Source organism: Salmo salar, chromosome ssa11, assembly GCF_905237065.1.
Source record: "Salmo salar chromosome ssa11, Ssal_v3.1, whole genome shotgun sequence".
Taxonomy (NCBI): domain Eukaryota; kingdom Metazoa; phylum Chordata; class Actinopteri; order Salmoniformes; family Salmonidae; genus Salmo; species Salmo salar.
In genome coordinates, this window is record NC_059452.1 from 86972858 (window position 1) to 86988029 (window position 15172).

The following is a 15172-nucleotide window of genomic DNA, read 5'->3' on the forward strand; positions in this document are numbered from 1 at the left end:
TTATCTTAGTCTGTGAGAACGCATTTGGGTCGAACTAAAAGTGTTCCTCTCTTCATAAGGTAGTCACTTAAGCTAAGACAAGCTTAGAGCTGTTTGGAAAAAGTGGCCATGATAATGATGCACAAATTAGTGTGGGGAGTGGTAGAGTGCATATGTACAAGTGTATATATATGACGTCAGTGCGTGCCTGTCCTGTGAATGAAGGAGGGAGAGAGGGTGTTAGACTTGTTAATTCCCTCCTGAGCAGTAGGCTACCTGATCAGTGCACCAATACCAGGTGGCCTGGATAGTGAGACCAAACACCAGGCCTGGCCAGGGCAGGTCCCCTGTCACCGCGTCCCTGAAGATGTGGAAGGAGTCAGGCCTAGGGGTGTAGCATCTCTTACTGATGTTGACCCCTGTCAGAGTAGGCATGGCCATCATGTAGTGCTCCTGGAAGTTCTCATAACCTCCCACCTTATTGAAGGCTGAGGAGACAGACAGGAGAGGGTTAGAAACTGGGATCACAGATGAACTAGCAGTAGCAATGAACTAAAAGTAGAAATAGGAATGACAGGGGCCAGATAATTAGCAGGAGGACGACAATGAGGAAGAGATATAGCGTTATTGGAACTGGAAAAGAGGGACCGGGCAGCATGAGGGACATAGATGCATAAAGAGACATTACCATAACCCATGAGGATGAAAGATCCCACAACCATGATGATGGTCTGCAAAGTGTCTGTGTAGATGACTGCAGCCAGTCCACCTGAGGTACAGTACACTTAGTGAGATACAGCACAATACAATACCAATCATTATTCATATAGGGTTGTACATGACTAAGCTGTGGAAAGCCCCTGTAGTACTCGTTTACACTATAAATGTGATGTTTTATTTTTTACTGTAATGATTGCCCATGGTCAAAAGGGATAGTATTTTAATGGTCCAGTTGCTCGTTTGATGTTTATCTATCATAAAAAAATCAATGAGTGGCAGGTAGCCTAGCAGTTAAGAGCGTTGGGCCAGTAACCAAAAGGTTGCTAGTTCAAATTTCTGAACTGACTAGATGAAAAATCGGTCGATGGGCCCTTGAGCAAAGGCACTTAACACTAACGCTCTTATCCAGAGCAATCTGCTAGATGACTAAAATGTAATAACTCCACCTCAGTAGTGCTGTACATGAATATACAGTAGGTCATTGATATTCATATGAGCACAATGATAACAGAGTAGACACGGTGGCATACATGTAGATACATTTGCGAGGGCTGCCTTGCAGACTGAAAATGAGGCCCTTAACAATTAATAATAGTACACACATCATTTGCTGTTGACTCTATCACAAAATAATTGATTTATCACATGTGCATCACAGTATTTGATGTTGTGAGTCACTCTATTTATAGGATTGGGTTTACTAAACCCAATCCTATACAGCAGGGTTTCCCAAACTTCCCAGACCCCCTCTCAGTTCTCGTTTTGGTTTTTGCCCGAGCACTTCACAGCTGATTCAAATAATCAAAGCTTGATGATGAGTTGGTTATTTATTTTTTAATGATTTTTACCCCCCTTTTTCTCCCCAATTTCGTGACATCCAACTGCGATCTTTTCTCATCGCTGCAACTCCCCAACGGGCTCGGGAGAGGCAAAGGTCGAGTCATGCATCCTCCGAAAGAATGACCAGCCAAGCCGCACTTCTTAGCACCCACTCCAATGTGTCGGAGGAAACACCGTTCAACTGACAACCCAGTCAGCTTGCAGGCGCCCAATCCGCCACAAGGAGTCGCTAGAGCGCGATGAGCCAAGAAAGCACCCCCGGCCAAACCCTCCCCTAACCTGGACGACACTGGGCCAATTGTGCGCCGCCCTATAGGACTCCCGGTCATGGCTGATTGCGACACAGCCTGGAACGAACCCCAGGCTGTAGTGATGACGCAAGACCACGATGAAGTGCCTTAGACCGCTGCGCCACTCAGGAGGCGGTGAGTTGGTTATTCGAATCAGCTGTGTCGTGCTAGGGCAAAAACCAAAACATGCACCCATGGGAGGCCCCAGGACCGAGTTTGGGAAACCCTGCTATACAGAGACAGTCTGGGATGGCCTGCCAGTAAACTCCAGGCATTAATGCATCATTACAGTGTAGAACAAAAAAGTTATGTCAGGGAGTATGGCTAATTACCCATGATGCACAGGAGATAAACAGCCTTGGAGGAGGGCATATGTGTCATCAGACATGGCTTGTTATAAAGACTCAAATACAGTCAAAAAGGATGCCATGGTCAGTTAGCGTTACAGATAAGAGCTCCATATTGGTTTACAGGGACACAGTTGATCTAGGGCTCCTCTCAGTGAATTAGTTATATATCGCTGTTATATATGCAGTTATATAGTATATAAGTGACAGAGGAGGCTGGTGAGGGAGGACCACTCCAGCTACTATGAGCCCGTCCTCCCCATTTAAAGTGCCACTAGCCACCACTAAGTGGAGCATATACATAAGTACTGTATACCTGTGACTGTGTATAGAGCAGTGATACTTAGTAGGAGAACCACAGCTAGGTAGATATTCAGCCCCAGAGCCTGATTAATAAAGATGGCTCCAGAGAACATATCCGCCTGACAGAGAGAGAGAGAGAGAGAGAGAGAGAGAGAAAGAAAGAGGAGAGTTTTTATCAATGGGACAATGGAAGGGTTTATATGGACTAAATGGGGCTATTGTACATGCCTAGTCATTTTTTATGGACTGAACATCAGCGATATACAATGAACAGAGATATGAGTAACTTACTGAGATCTTAGTGAAGACATAGAGGAAGAGTGAGAGCACTGAGAGATAGATGCGGATGCGCTGCCCTCCGAACCTCTTCTTCAAGTACTCTGGCATGGTCACCACCTAAACACATCCAGTATACGTGATTACACGTTAGAATAGCACTTGAAATGGCTTGGTAAAATGCTAATTCAACTCTAATAACACAAAAAGTTGTCCTCACCCCAGCTTTGATGTAAATGGGTACAAAGAGCCATCCAAGAATGATCACCACCACAAGGGCCTGAAAAACACATATTCTAAGGGCTCAGATGGGGAATTCATAAAATGACAGATTCACCTTTTTACTAGACGTGTTACTGCTTTCATCCACTGCTGTGCTCAAGTATATCGATCATATGGTCACATTTACGCAATAACCTACAGGCGTATCAGCCCCAGAATGTATAGATCATTTATTTATCACCTTTTATACAATTAAAGTGCAATAGAGATGGAGATGAGTGATAATATCAGATGTCAGACTCTATGATGATGTTTGCATAAGAGGTTATCGTGGTATTTACTTTAGACGTTGCCACTCACATTCCATTCAAATCCGCCAATAGCAATTCCAGCTGCAGCCGCAGTCCCTGCAATGCCGACAAAATGCCCACTGCCGATGTTGCTGGCAAAGAGAGATGCCCCAATCTGGAAAGAGGAAGGAGGGAGGAATATTCATTAACAATTTATACAGAAAGTAGTTGTATTATTTCACAGTATTTGGATATGGAAAGTCATTGAGGAGCACTTCATTCATAAAGGAACATTTACAACAGCAAAGGGCATGCCATGTAGGATAATAGGGAAAGGGTTGCCAAGTCCATAGTTCCATAGAAGGAAATTAAGTTAGGCACTACGTGTCATGGTGAAATTATTCGGTGATTGGGAACCGATCAGTCTAAAATGAAAGGCATAGTATTTGTGGACCTCCAATGCAACAAGATAAAACATAATGACCTTATAACATAATTTCTCTGATTTAACTATGAGCTGGACATTTCCAATACAGGCAAGTATTGGGATAGTTCAGGAGAACAGGGTGTGTCTTTCCAAATAAGGGCCAGTGTCACAAACAGTGGCCAGCAAAGTAGAGAGAGATGGATGCATTCGAATGTCAATGTATTATTGAGATAATACGTAATAAACTGTCCTGAGAGAGAACTTTTACTCACAGGCCACCACACCATGCTTCTTCCTGCCAGGAAGAATCCACCTACTGTGGCTCGGTTTGTGCTCAGCATAGCCTGCAAAGGGAGATGGGATCATTGACTTGTTTTGAGATACTATATCCATGTGCCAGGAATCAATAACCTTGTGGTTACACGAATACAGTAGTTAGCACCTCTTTCAGTTATATATAACTGTAGAGGTACACCCCCCTCTGTATTTACTTGGACAATTAAGCTAAAATGCTTAATTTGGCTCAATACTACAGCATTTTGGATTTGAGATCAAATGTTTCATGTGAGGGGACAGTACAGAATATAACTTTTTATTTGAGGGTATTTTCATACATATCTGTTCTACCGTTTAAAAATGAAAGCACTGTATGTATCTAGTCCCCCCATTTGAAGGTCTCATGTATTTGGACAAATTAGTGTAATAAAGTAGTCAAACGTTTGGTATTTGGTCCCATTTTCCTAGCACGCAATGACTACATCACTTCTATTGTAAAAAATAATATAATATGTTTGTGACCACTTCTACATTAATGTGGATGCTACCATGATTACAGATTATTGTAACTTTCTCACTCATAATTATTTACGGAGGCACAAAGCATGCTAATGTCTCACCATTACCAATAACAGTGGAGGTTAGCATTCACACCCCTTGACTTTTCCCCCAAAAATTGTGTTACAGCCTGAATTTAAAATGGATTAAATTTAGATGTTTATGAATTATGTTTTTAGAAATGTTTACTAATTAATAGAAATTAAATGCTGAAATGTCTTCGGTCAATAAATATTCAACCCCTTCGTTATGGCAAGCCTAAATAAGTTCAGGAGTACAACATTTCTTAACAACTCACATAATAAGTTGCATGGACTCACTCTGTGTGCAATAATAGTGTTTAACATGATTTTGGAATGACTACTCTGTACCCCACAGATACAATCTCTGTACCCCACACATACATTTATCTGTAATGTCCCTTAGTCGAGGAGTGAATTACAAACACAGATTCAACCACAGAGACCAGGGAGGTTGTCCAATGCCTCGCAAAGAAGGGCTGCCATTGGTAGATGGGTAGAAAAAAAGCAGACATTGAATATCCCTTTGAGCATCCCCCCCGTTGTGGGGTCTGAGACGCCGAAGCCTCCCACCATTAGCTCTGACAAATTGAAAACCCTAGTCATTGGCGACTCCATTACCCGCAGTATTAGACTTAACGAATCATCCAGCGATCATACACTGTTTACCAGGGGGCAGGGCTACCGACGTTAAGGCTAATCTAAAGACGGTGCTGGCTAAAGCTAAAACTGGCGAGTGTATAGAGATATTGTTATCCACGTCGGCACCAACGATGTTAGGATGAAACAGTCAGAGGTCACCAAGCGCAACATAGCTTCAGCGTGTAAATCAGCTAGAAAGATGTGTCGGCATCGATTCATTGTCTCTGGCCCCCTCCCAGTTAGGGGGAGTGATGAGCTCTACAGCAGAGTCTCACAACTCAATCGCTGGTTGAAAACTGTGTTCTGCCCCTCCCAAAAGATAGAATTTGTAGATAATTGGCCCTCTTTCTGGGACTCACCCACAAACAGGACCAAGCGTGGCCTGTTGAGGAGTGACGGACTCCATCCTAGCTGGAGGGGTGCTCTCATCTTATCTACGAACATAGACAGGGCTCTAACTCCACTAGCTCCACAATGAAATAGGGTGCAGGCCAGGCAGCAGGCTGTTAGCCAGCCTGCTAGTTTAGTGGAGTCTGCCACTAGCACAGTCAGTGTATTCAGCTCAGCTTTCCCCATTGAGACCGTGTCTGTGCCTCAATCTAGGTTGGGCAAAATTAAAGATGGCGGTGTTCGCTTTAGCAATCTCACTAGTATAAAGACCTCCTCCATTCCTGCCATTATTGAAAGAGATTGTGATACCTCACATCTCAAAATTGGGTTACTTAATGTTAGATCCCTCACTTCCAAGGCAGTTATAGTCAATGAACTAATCACTGATCATAATCTTGATGTGATTGGCCTGACTGAAACATGGCTTAAGCCTGATGAATTTACTGTGTTAAATGAGGCCTCACCACCTGGTTACACTAGTGACCATACCCCCCGTGCATCCGGCAAAGGCGGAGGTGTTGCTAACATTTACGATAGCAAATTTCAAAAAAACAAAAAAAACAATGACGTTTTCGTCTTTTGAGCTTCTAGTCATGAAATCTATGCAGCCTACTCAATCACTTTTTATAGCTACTGTTTACAGGCCTCCTGGGCCATATGCAGTGTTCCTCACGGAGTTCCCTGAATTCCTATCGGATCTTGTAGTCATAGCAGATAATATTCTAAGTTTTGGTGGCTTTAACATTCACATGGAAAAGTCCACAGACCCACTCCAAAAGGCTTTCGGAGCCATCATCGACTCAGTGGGTTTTGTCCAACATATCTCTGGACCTACTCACTGCCACAGTCATATTCTGGACCTAGTTTTGTCCCATGGAATAAATGTTGTGGATCTTAATGTTTTTCCTCATAATCCTGGATTATCGGACTACCATTTTATTGCGTTTGCAATTGCAACAAATAATCTGCTCAGACCCCAACCAAGGAGCATTAAAAGTCGTGCTATAAACTCTCAGACAACCCAAAGATTCCTTGATGCCCTTCCAGACTCCCTCTGCCTACCCAAGGACGTCAGAGGACAAAAATCAGTTAACCACCTAACCGAGGAACTAAATTTAACCTTGCGCAATACCCTAGATGCAGTTGCACCCCTAAAAACTAAAAACATCTGTCATAAGAAACTAGCTCCCTGGTATACAGAAAATACACGAGCTCTGAAGCAAGCTTCCAGAAAATTGGAACGGAAATGGCGCCACACCAAACTGGAAGTCTTCCGACTAGCTTGGAAAGACAGTACCGTGCAGTATCGAAGAGCCCTCACTGCTGCTCGATCATCCTATTTTTCCAACTTAATTGAGGAAAATAAGAACAATCCGAAATTTATTTTTGATACTGTCGCAAAGCTAACTAAAAAGCAGCATTCGCAAATGGAGGATGGCTTTCACTTCAGCAGTAATACATTTATGAACTTCTTTGAGGAAAAGATCATGATCATTAGAAAGCAAATTACGGACTCCTCTTTAAATCTGCGTATTCCTCCAAAGCTCCATTGTCCTGAGTCTGCACAACTCTGCCAGGACCTAGGATCAAGGGAGATACTAAAGTGTTTTAGTACTATATCTCTTGACACAATGATGAAAATAATCATGGCCTCTAAACCCTCAAGCTGCATACTGGACCCTATTCCAACTAAACTACTGAAAGAGCTGCTTCCTGTGCTTGGCCCTCCTATGTTGAACATAATGAACGGCTCTCTATCCACCGGATGTGTACCAAGCTCACTAAAAGTGGCAGTAATAAAGCCTCTCTTGAAAAAGCCGAATCTTGACCCAGAAATTATAAAAAACTATCGGCCTATATCGAATCTTCCATTCCTCTCAAATATTTTAGAAAAAGCTGTTGTGCAGCAACTCACTGCCTTCCTGAAGACAAACAATGTATACGAAACGCTTCAGTCTGGTTTTAGACCCCATCATAGCACTGAGACTGCACTTGTGAAGGTGGTAAATTACCTTTTAATGACGTCAGACCGAGGCTCTGCATCTGTCCTCGTGTTCCTAGATCTTAGTGCCGCTTTTGAAAGACTCATCTCTTCAGTGTGTCCTATGATTGAGTGTAGTCTGGCCCAGGAGTGTGAAGGTGAACGGAAAGGCTGGAGCAACGAACCGCCCTTGCTGTCTCTGCCTTGCCGGTTCCCCTCTCTCCACTGGGATTCTCTGCTGGTGGCTTACTGGTGTTCTTCCATGCCGTCCGTGGGAGGGGTGCGTCACTTGAGTGGGTTGAGTCACTGACGTGGTCTTCCTGTCTGGGTTGGCGCCCCCACCTTGGGTTGTGCCGTGGCGGAGATCTTTGTCGGCTATACTCGGCCTTGTCTTAGGACGGTAAGTTGGTGGTTGGAGACATCCCTCTAGTGGTGTGGGGGCTGTGCTTTGGCAAAGTGGGCGGGGTTATATCCTGCCTGTTTGGCCCTGTCCGGGGGTATCATCGGATGGGGCCACAGTGTCTTCTGATCCCTCCTGTCTCAGCCTCCAGTATTTATGCTGCAGTAGTTTGTTACATCTGTTACATCTGGAGTATTTCTCTTGTCTTATCCGGTGTCCTGTGTGAATTTAAATATGCTCTCTCTAATTCTCTCTTTCTCTCTCTCTTTCTTTCTCTCGGAGGACCTGAGCCCTAGGACCATGCCTCAGGACTACCTGGCATGATGACTCCTTGCTGTCCCCAGTCCACCTGGCCGTGCTGCTGCTCCAGTTTCAACTGTTCTGCCTGCGGCTATGGAACCCTGACCTGTTCACCGGACGTGCTTGTTGCACCCTCGACAACTACTATGATTATTATTATTTGACCATGCTGGTCATTTATGAACATTTTGACCATGTTCTGCTATAATATCCACCCGGCACAGCCAGAAGAGGACTGGCCACCCCTCATAGCCTGGTTCCTCTCTAGGTTTCTTCCTAGGTTTTGGCCTTTCTAGGGAGTTTTTCCTAGGGAGTTTTTCCTAGCCACCGTGCTTCTTTCACATGCATTGCTTGCTGTTTGGGGTTTTAGGCTGGGTTTCTGTACAGAACTTTGAGATATCAGCTGATGTACGAAGGGCTATATAAATACATTTGATTTGATTTGGTATTAATTACATTTTGAATGGTGTTTTTTGAATGGTGTATCAATACAACCAGTCACTACAAAGGTACAGGCATCCTTCCTAACTCAGTTGCCGGAGACGAATTAAACCGCTCAGGGATTTCACCATGAGGCAAATGGTGACTTTAACATTTACATTTACATCATTTAGCAGACGCTCTTATCCAGAGCGACTTACAAATTGGTGCATTTAAAACAGTTACAGAGTTTAATGGCTGTGATAGGAGAAAACTGAGGATGGATCAACAACATTGTAGTTACTCCACAACACCAACCTAACTAATAGAGTGAAAAGAAGGAAGCTGGTACAAAATACAAATATTCCAAAACACGCATCCTGTTTGCAACAAGGCAAGTTTTCACTCTTAGGACTATCCTGCCGATCCTTGACTTTGGGGATGTAATTTACAAAATAGCCTCCAACACTCTACTCAGCAAATTGGATGTTGCCATCTGTTTTGTCATCAAAGCCCCATATACTACCCACCACTGCGACCTGTATGCTCTCGTTGGCTGGCCCTCACTTCATATTTGTCGCAAAACCCACTGGCTCCAGGCCATCTATAAGTCTTTGCTAGGTAAAGCCCCTCCTTATCTCAGCTCACTGGTCACCATAGCGGCACCCACCTGTAGCATGCGCTCCAGCAGGTATATTTCACTGGTCATCCCCAAAGCCAACTCCTCCTTTGTCCTCCTTTCCTTCCTGTTCTCTGCTGCCAATGACTGGAACAAATTGCAAAAATCACTGAAGCTGGAGACTTATATCTCACTCACTAACTTCAAGCATTAGCTGTCAGAGCAGCTTACCAATCATTGCACCTGTACATAGCCCATCTGTAAATAGCCCACCCAACTACCTCATTCCCATATCGTAATTTATTTTTTGCTCCTTTGCACCCCAGAATCTCTACTTGCACATTCATCTTCTGCACCTCTATCACTCCAGTGTTTAATTGCTAAATTGTAATTATTTCACCACTATGGCCTATTTATTGCCTTACCTCCCTAATCTTACTACATTTGCACACACTGTATATAGACTTTTCTATTGTGACTGTACGTTTGTTAATCCCATGTGTAACTCTGTGTTTGTGTCGCACTGCTTTGCTTATATTGTCCAGGTCGCAGTTGTAAACTGGAATATCTGGTTAAATAAAGGTGAAATAAAAAACTAAAGTAATATTGCAAAAAATATGGCAAATCAATTAACTTTTTGTCCTGAATACAAAGTGTTATGTTTGGGGAAAATACAATATGACACTACTGAATACCACTCTCCATATTTTCAAGCATAGTGGTGGCTGCATCATGTTATGGGTATGCTTGTATTGTTTAGGACTGGGGAGTTTTTCAGGATAAAAAAGAAATGGAATGGAGCTAAGCACAGGCAAAATCCTAAAGGAAAACCTTGTTCAGTCTGCTTTCCTCCAGACACTGTGAGATTAATTCACCTTTCAGCAGGACAATAACCTAAAACACAAGGCCAAATATACACTGGAGTTGCTTACCAAGAAGACAGTGATTTTCCTGAGTGGCTGAGTTACAATTTTGACTTAAATCTACTCGACAATCTACAGTATGGCAAAACCTGAAAATGGTTGCCAAGCAATCATTAACAACCAATTTGACAGAGCTTGAAAAATGTTGAAAAGAATAATGGGCAAATGTTGCACAATCCAGGTGTGGAAAGCTCTTAGAGACTTACCCAGAAAGATTCACTGCCAAAGGTGTTTCTACAAAGTATTGATCTGAATACTTAAATAAATCAGATATTTCTGTATTTCATCTTCAGTAAATGTCCTAAAATGTTCTAAAACATGATTTCCCTTTGTCATTGTGTGTAGATGGGTGAGAGAAAAAAATATACTTAATCCATTTTGAGTTCAGGCTGTAACACAACAAAATGTGGAATAAGTCAAGGGGTATGAATATTTCTAAACGCTAACACATATGTATGAAAATACCCTAAAATGAAATGTACTGTTGCCTCATATGAAATATTTGATCTCAAATCCAAAATGCTGGAGTATAGAGCCAAATGAAACGTTTATCTTCACTGTTCAAATAAATATGAAGGGGAGTTTACATACTGTATACATTTTTGTGTGTATTATTTAATTGGACTTTGTTAGTTGTGTAAACATTGTTTCTGAGTCAGTCATCAATCAGCACTATATGTAGTTAGTACTGTATGTACAGTATGTGTACACATCGTATATAACACATTGTGCACATCTTGTATACATGAATGAAATTTACTCTATACATTTGTGTATGGTGTTTAATTGGACTCTGTTAGTCAATCATTGTGTCTGTGTCTATCATCAATCAGCACTGTATGTATTTAGTAGGACTGTAAGAATAAATCAGTTAACTCGAGTCTTAACTTTTTGTCATATTAGTGAAAAGAAATGTGGGCATTTTAATTAATTGCATTGTCTGAAAGTGTTCCAAATACACTGAAAACATCCAAAATACATAATACACTATCGTTAAAGTTTTGGGTCACTTAGAAATATCCTTGTTTTGAAAGAAAATAACATCAAATTGATCAGAAATACAGTGTAGACATTGTTAATGTTGTAAATGACTACTGTATCTGGAAACTGAAGATTGTTTATGGAATATCTACATAGGCGTACAGAGGCCCATTATCAGCAACCATCACTCCTGTGTTCCAATGGCACGTTGTATTAGCTAATCCAAGTTTATAATTTTAAAAGGCTAATTGATCATTAGAAAACTATTTTGCAATTATGTTAGCACAGCTGAAAACTCTCTAACCAGAATAGAAAGAGGAGTGGGAGGCCCCGGTGCACAACTGAGCAAGAGGACAAGTACATTAGAGTGTCTAGTTAAAGAAACAGATGTCTCACAAGTCCTCAACTAGCAGTTTCATTAAATAGTTCCCGCAAAACACCAGTCAACAGCGACGAGGCGACTCCGGGATGCTGGCCTTCTAGGCAGAGTTGCAAAGAAAAAGCCCTATCTCAGACTGGCCAATAAAAAGAAAAGATTAAGATGGGCAAAAGAACACAGACACTGGACAAAGGAACTCTTCCTAGAAGGCAGAGAGTTGCTTCTTCACCTTTGATGTTGAGACTGGTGTTTTGCGGGTACTATTTAATGAAGTTGCCAGTTGAGGACATGTGAGGCGTCTGTTTCTCAAACTAGACACACTAATGTACTTGTCCTCTTGCTCAGTTGTGCACCGGGGCCTCCCACTCCTCTTTCTATTCGGGTTAGAGACAGTTTGCACTGTTCTGTGAAGGGAGTAGTACACAGCGTTGTACGAGATCTTCAGTTTCTTGGCAATTTCTTGCATAGAATAGCCTTAATTTCTCAGAACAAGAATAGACTAACAAATTTCAGAAGACAGTTCTTTGTTTCTGGCCATTTTGAGACTGTAATCAAACCCACAAATGCTGATGCTCCAGATACTCAACTAGTCTAAAGAAGGACAGTTTTACTGCTTATTTAATGACCACAACAGTTTGCAGCTGTGCTAACATTTTTTATGATAAATTAGCCTTTTAAAATGATCAACTTGGATTAGCTAACACAACGTGCCATTGGAACACAGGAGTGACGGTTGCTGATAACGGGCCTCTGTACGCCTATGTAGATATTCCATAAACAATCTTCAGTTTCCAGCTACAATAGTCATTTAAAACATTCAAAATGTCTACACTGTATTTCTGATCAATTTGATGTTATTTTAATCACCCCAAACTTTTGAACGGTAGTGTATATAGTCCTACAGCTAAAAACAACAATGACATGTCAAAACAAGCTGCTATTGAAGTTAAAGAAAGTGTGTTTTATCAATTTACCAGATTTTGATAACTGTTACTTTGGACAAGATCAAGACATCAATATTCTTGCAATGTTTTTTGTTTAAAAGAATCTTAAATTACAGCTCAAATTGTGCAAATTCTGAATTTGTGATCAATCGTGATTAATCCCAGCAAATGCTGCGATTAACTCGATTAAATGTGTTTATCGTTTGACAGCCCTAGTAGTTAGTACTGTATGTATGTGTGCACATCTACTCTCCACACATAGCTGAAACAATATGACAAATGCAACTGTATTGCTCAGCAATTTCATTCTAACATTCTTGTCTCTAGGCTAGGTGGGACGGTAGCGTCCCACCTGACCAACATCCAGTGAAAGTGCAGGGTGCCAAATTCAAACTACAGGATTGTAAATATTTAACATTCTTGAAAATACACATGCAATATGTCAAAATAAAGCTTAACTTGTTGTTAATCCAGCCGCGGTGTCAGATTTCAAAAAGGCTTTACGGCAAAAGCAAACCATGCGATTATCTGAGGACAGCACCCCACCATACAAATGCATAACAATCATTTTCAACCAGGCAGGTGGCAACACAAAAGTCAGAAAAAACTAAATAATTCATGCCTTACCTTTGAAGATCTTCTTCTGTTGGCACTCCAATATGTCCCAGAAACATCACAAATGGTCCTTTTGTTCGATAAACTCCTTTTTATATCCCCAAAATGTCCATTTATTTGGCGCGTTTGATTCAGAAAAACACCGGTTCCAACTCGCCCAACAATACTACAAATGATTTAATAACTTACCTGTAAACTTTGTCCAAACATTTCAAACAACTTTCCTAATCCATCCTTAGGTATCCTAAAACGTAAATAATCAATAAAATTTAAGACGGAATATACTGTCATAGAAAACCAATTGAAAACACAGTGAACTCAACAACAACAACAAATCCTGGATGGTTTGTCCTCGGGGTTTCGCCTGCCAAATAAGTTCTGTTATACTCACAGACATAATTTAAACGGTTTTAGAAACTTTAGAGTGTTTTCCATTCAAATCTGCCAATTATATGCATATCCTAGCTTCTGGGCCTGAGTAGCACGCAGTTTACTTTGGGCACGCTTTTCATCCGGACGTCAAAATACCGCCCCCATCCCAAAGAAGTTTTAAACGTTTGTCAATATTATCCATTTGGCAGGAGGGCGTAAATTGAAACAGTCAAGGTACTTCACTGAAAGGTCAGTACACTTGTTACTCTTACAAAAAAAGGTTCCTAAAGGGTTCTTCGGCTGTCCCTATAGGGAGAACCCTTTTGGTTCCACGTAGAACCCTCTCTGGAAAGGGTTCTCCTATGAGGATGGCTGAAGAACCGTTTTAGGTTCTAGATAGCTCCTTTTTTGTAAGAGTGTAGATGAGTGTAGGCTTCTTGACATTCATACTTGACAACAGTCATGACCTTCCTTGCTTACACTTGAGGAGAACGTTGGCATAATGTTCCTGGCACAATAGCCCAATTGGGCCAATATCTGTAGAAACAAGTGTACTGCACCAGTCCAGCCAAGAACCTACTAGTGATTAAAAAAAATGTGGAAGCCATCTGACAACAGACGACCGTGAATGTTGTGTGTATGTATTATTTTTTGTATGTATATGTACAGTATGTGTAACTGATACACACACACACACACACACACACACACACACACACACACACACACACACACACACACACACACACACACACACACACACACACACACACACACACACACACACACACACACACACACACACACACACTACATGTGAAAACAAATAATTCAGTCGGTTATCCATACCGGTTATAGACTATAGCGATATTGTCTATATGAATGCAGCTACTGTACCACTGTATTGAATTATTGGACAGAGTTTATCACAGCACACTACGCTTTATTATGGGCGATAGTTTCAATAATGTATGTAAATTGTCAAGCATTTTGTCTGTGATGTCTTTCTCGGTATGTGTCAGACCCCGGTAAGACTAGCTGTTGCCATTGGTGTCGGCTAATGTGGATCGTTATAAAATAAAATTGAATGATTTTGTAACGAAAGTGTAGACTATCATAATACATATTTAACTTTTGTACATCTAAGGACTTTGTCATATTATCATTCAGAAGGAAACACTATCCAGATGCTTCCAGTGGTTTTTAATAAGGTTTCTTGGACTTTAACGCATTCAGAATAGACAAAACAACCAACTTTTCTTCAGATTAGACAACAACCATGCCATGCATCTCTTTATCATTGCTGAGGGGTTAACTATTTATACACACAGATTTGTTTAAGAGTTTGCAGACTGGTCAATGGAAAGACTAAGCAACTCACCCATACTCCGACTGCCAAGACAACCAAAAAGTAGATCACAATGACGGAGATATCCGCCGGGTTGTTAAGGGCCACCGTGCCATTGTTAAACACATTCCTAACTAAGGGGAACCCAGAATAATCCTGTGTCATTTTGTCTGCTCCGAGCTGCAGAGGTGACCAGAGAACAGGTGTGTTGATGAAGATTCTTTCCTTTACTGCTGCACTGTTGCTTCTGTACCACTGACCCCAAAGGTAGGTATAGGGGTGTGTGTGTGTACTGCTGGTTAATATTGTG

General features: G+C 41.6%; 1 protein-coding gene across 2 annotated transcripts in view; it reads right to left on the minus strand.

Moving 5' to 3' along the window:
* The window catches only part of LOC106563210 (sodium/glucose cotransporter 1), a 31657-nt gene extending 16485 nt beyond the window's left edge, over positions 1-15172 (minus strand). Inside the window, exons 1-8 of one of the 2 annotated variants that reach the window (XM_014128555.2) lie at positions 14896-15172; positions 3967-4038; positions 3338-3442; positions 2976-3035; positions 2771-2875; positions 2493-2598; positions 668-748; positions 256-467 (exon numbers count right to left, since the gene is read on the minus strand). In XM_014128555.2, the coding sequence (XP_013984030.1) occupies positions 256-467; positions 668-748; positions 2493-2598; positions 2771-2875; positions 2976-3035; positions 3338-3442; positions 3967-4038; positions 14896-15027 (873 nt within the window). In that variant the 5' untranslated portion in view covers positions 15028-15172. The remainder of the gene's footprint in view (positions 1-255; positions 468-667; positions 749-2492; positions 2599-2770; positions 2876-2975; positions 3036-3337; positions 3443-3966; positions 4039-14895) is intronic. The other variant, XM_014128556.2, reaches the window with a different exon arrangement.